General features: G+C 35.7%; 1 protein-coding gene across 1 annotated transcript; it reads left to right on the top strand.

The window, feature by feature from the left end:
* Window positions 1-206: 206 nt before the first annotated feature.
* On the top strand, window positions 207-2,916 carry LOC114756057 (uncharacterized). The gene is made up of 4 exons (XM_028944969.1): window positions 207-2,025; window positions 2,140-2,344; window positions 2,443-2,627; window positions 2,720-2,916. The coding sequence occupies exons 1-4, from the start codon at window positions 207-209 to the stop codon at window positions 2,914-2,916; spliced, it is 2,406 nt and encodes an 801-aa protein (XP_028800802.1).
* The last annotated feature ends 790 nt before the right edge of the window (window positions 2,917-3,706 follow it).

The following is a 3,706-nucleotide window of genomic DNA, read 5'->3' as shown; positions in this document are numbered from 1 at the left end:
TGCTAAAGGTTTACTGGTTCTTTGTACCTACACTCCTACATGATCCATAAATTATAATTATATTTCCATGAACTATAATTAATTGTTTAAATAATTGAGTGCTTAAATTCAAAATCCTTTTCTTAATTAACATGCTCTCTAGATATGTTTACTAGTTATAATTAATTGATACTATTGTGTATTTTTTGTATTGTAGAAATTAGAAGATGTCATCCCAACCACAAGAAGTATCTGGTAATGCTCCATCTACACAATCTGTGAGATCGAAGGCTGATCCTGCATGGGAACATTGTGTTCAAGTAGCTAGCAAAAACTCAAGGGGCAAACCTCGCTTGAGATGTTTGTATTGTGCAAAGGAATTTGGAGGTGGAGGGATACATAGAATGAAACAGCATCTTGCGGGAATAAAAGGAGATATAATAAGTTGTAAAAAAGTTTCGAGTGATGTTCGCTTTCGGTTGGGAGAAAATTTGAAAGAAATTGAAGAGAAGAAAGGTAAGAAACAAGATATATATGAGGAGGACAATCCCTATGGTCCTAGTGTCACCCCATTTGAAGGGGATGCTCCAAATTTGCAAGAGGTTCCTCCGACACAGATTCAAACTCCTGCTCCAACTTCTTCTCAGCAAAATATTCAAACTTCTGCCTTAAGACCATCTCAAGCTATGAAAAGAAAGCCATCTGCACCAATAGACAAATTCTTTGCCCCAAGGACAAGTCTAGGTGCACAACCGGGAATTAGAAGTGCGTTTGCAGGTAAGGAAGCTGTGCATAGAGCAGACTTAGCTATGGCTAGGTGGCTCTATGATTGTTGTATTCCAATTAATGCTGTTAATTCTCTTTACTTCCAGCCTATGATAGATGCTATTGCAGCTATTGGACCTGGTTATAAAGGGCCATCTTATCATGCTTTTAGAACCAAATTACTACAAGATATGAAAAAGGAGGTTCAATTGTTAGTTGATGAGTGTAGAGGCTTTTGGGCAGAAACTGGTTGCACAATAATGGCTGATGGTTGGCAAGATCAAAGAAATAGGCAATTGATTAATTTTCTTGTTTACTGTCCTAGAGGGATTGTGTTCATTAAGTCTGTTGATGCCTCAGATATTGTGAAGGATGCTCAAACTCTTTGTAACTTATTCTTGGAAATGGTTACATTTGTTGGTGTGGATAATGTGGTTCATTTGGTAACCGATAATGCAGCTAATTATAAAGCTGCTGGGAGGTTATTAACTGACAAGCATCCTTCTATATATTGGTCTCCATGTGCTGCCCATTGCTTAAATTTGATTTTAGCGGACATTGGCAAAATGGCTCTTGTTACTAGTTTGGCATCAAGAGCTTCAAAGGTTTCAAAATTCATTTACAATCATGCATTTTTACTTGCCTGGCTGAGAAAAAGAGAAGGTTGGAAAGAAATCATCCGTCCAGGACCTACACGGTTTGCTACCACATTTATTGCATTAAAAAGTCTTCTTGATCACAAGCATGATTTACAAGCCCTGGTAACTAGCAAGGCATTTTTAGATTCCAGATACTGTAGAGATCAGAGAGCCAAAGATGTAACATTGATTATATTAGATAACAAGTTCTGGAATGATTGTAAGATTATTGTTGAAGTTGTGAAACCACTTGTTCGGTTGTTGAGAATAGTTGATTCTGATGATAGGCCTTCACTTGGATATATCTATGAGGGTATGTATAGGGCAAGGAAAGCTATCAAGAGTACTTTCATGAACAAAAAAACTTTATACAAGCCTTATACAAGAATTATTAAGAGAAGGTGGGATACACAGCTTCGTCAAGATCTTCACACAGCAGCTTATGTCTTAAATCCTGCTTTTCTTTATGACCAGGCTAACTTTTCTCAAAAGCCAGAGGTTATGAATGGATATCTTACAGTTATAAATAGAAAAGTAGCTTCCAATAAGACCAAGTTCTTGCAAGAAGGCACACAGTACCAAAATAGAAGTGGTAGCTTTAGTCATCCTTTGGCCCTTGAATCTGCAAAATCAATGCGACCTGGTAAAGTTTTATATTTTAATGTTTGATGATAGTTTGATGAGTCATGATTCTTGATTCTTAGGTATTAAGCCTGTGACTTAATCATTTGATGATGTTTTATTTTTGATATGACAGATGAATGGTGGCGATATTTTGGAGGTAGTTGTCCAAATGTGAAAAAGTTGGCTATTCAATTGTTAAGCCAAACTGCATCTTCATCAGGTTGTGAAAGGAATTGGAGTGTCTTTGAAAGAATACACTCTAAGAAAAGGAACAGGTTGGAGCATAAAAGGCTGAATGATCTTGTCTTTGTTCATTACAATTTTCGTTTGAGGAATAGGTATATTTTTCTAACTTTTAGACTCTACTTGAATTTATATTTTCTAAACAATTGATTAAATTAATGCTAATACTATGTTATTGTCATTTGTTTTTCAGAGTTGTTAACAAGAACAAAACTTTTGATCCTATTGATTATGAAAGTATTGATAAGATTGAATACTGGATAACTGAAGAAGTTGATTCTCCTCCACTTTCAACATTTCGTGCTGATGAGATCGAAGAAGACATCATTTATGATGATACAACACTACCAATGCCAAATGTTTTCATCAATGAAGAAGGTTAGATGTTTTTTAATCTTTCTATTTTTTTAATTTATATTTTACATTTGACTAATTTCAATAATATGATTGTTGCAAACTATTTTATAAAGATAATTATGAAGAGAGAGGCAATGAGGCTCAAGTTGAGGATAGATGCTTTGACATTGGAGTTGGAGCAGGTGTTGATTTGGGATCATTTTCTCAACAAGACATTGATAGTCACAGTGCAGAGGCTGCAGACCCAGATGCCTTTTTGGAGACTCATGCTTGGCTTAATCAAGATCCTCCAATATTTGACAAGTCATGAAGTCATTTGTCTTAGTGCATTATATTGAGTACTTAGGAGTCATGTAGTGTTAGATTGCTAAGGACTTAAGGAATTTTATTTTGTTAAAACATATATAGTAAACATAATTTTACTATAAATTATGCTAATTATATTTATCATATTATATATATACTATATAACTATTTTTAATTTAATTATTATCTTACCGGTTCGACCGAACGGTCCAACCGTTTGAACCGGTTGAACCATGACCCGCTGCTCTTTCCGGCTCGACTTCTGGTCCGGCTTTTAAAACATTGGCAGTATCCCATTCCTATTCTTAGCAAACTTGTACAGCTTGCAGTTCTTGCATAGTTCGCTACTGTTCCTCAAGTCTATCCATTATAGTTTGGATAGGATCAATTGGAGGTCTAGGGGAGGTTTCTCTTGCCCGACCTCTTCCGCGTCTAGTTCTTGCCATTTTTCTTTATCTTCTTTAACTACAAAAGAAACAAGGACATTATGGATATGCAAAAGTACTTCACACATTACTTGGCTATATACGACAATTTAGCACCATAAGTTTTACAGTTAACCAGTCATAACCATAAACATACATATATAGTCATGCAATCAATATGCTTGCCCAGCTCTATAAGCTCCTGAAAGACATCCTCAGAGTTCTTGAATTCTTCTTTTACTAAAAGGGGTCTTTTCTTAATTGGTAAGCCTTTAATTCTGAGCTTACTTGAGCCCACGATAGTTATTGGTACAACCTTGATTCACTGGAGCTTGCCTTATCAGGGTTAGGTCTCACTGCACTCTATAC

The sequence above is a fragment of the Neltuma alba genome, unplaced genomic scaffold (genome assembly GCF_004799145.2).
Source record: "Neltuma alba isolate B1F8T4 unplaced genomic scaffold, ASM479914v2 tig00010370_pilon, whole genome shotgun sequence".
Classification (NCBI taxonomy): domain Eukaryota; kingdom Viridiplantae; phylum Streptophyta; class Magnoliopsida; order Fabales; family Fabaceae; genus Neltuma; species Neltuma alba.
The sequence above is the reverse complement of the archived record's forward strand: the minus strand, read 5'-3'. Positions and strand labels throughout refer to the sequence as shown.

What these genes read in the sequence shown, in the direction of transcription:
- LOC114756057 (XM_028944969.1), top strand. Translation starts at nt 207, where the DNA reads ATGTCATCCCAACCACAAGAAGTATCTGGTAATGCTCCATCTACACAA. An exon ending in AATTTTCGTTTGAGGAATAG is followed by an intron (nt 2,345 to 2,442) that starts GTATATTTTTCT and finishes TTTGTTTTTCAG; the next exon opens with AGTTGTTAACAAGAACAAAA. An exon ending in TGTTTTCATCAATGAAGAAG is followed by an intron (nt 2,628 to 2,719) that starts GTTAGATGTTTT and finishes TATTTTATAAAG; the next exon opens with ATAATTATGAAGAGAGAGGC.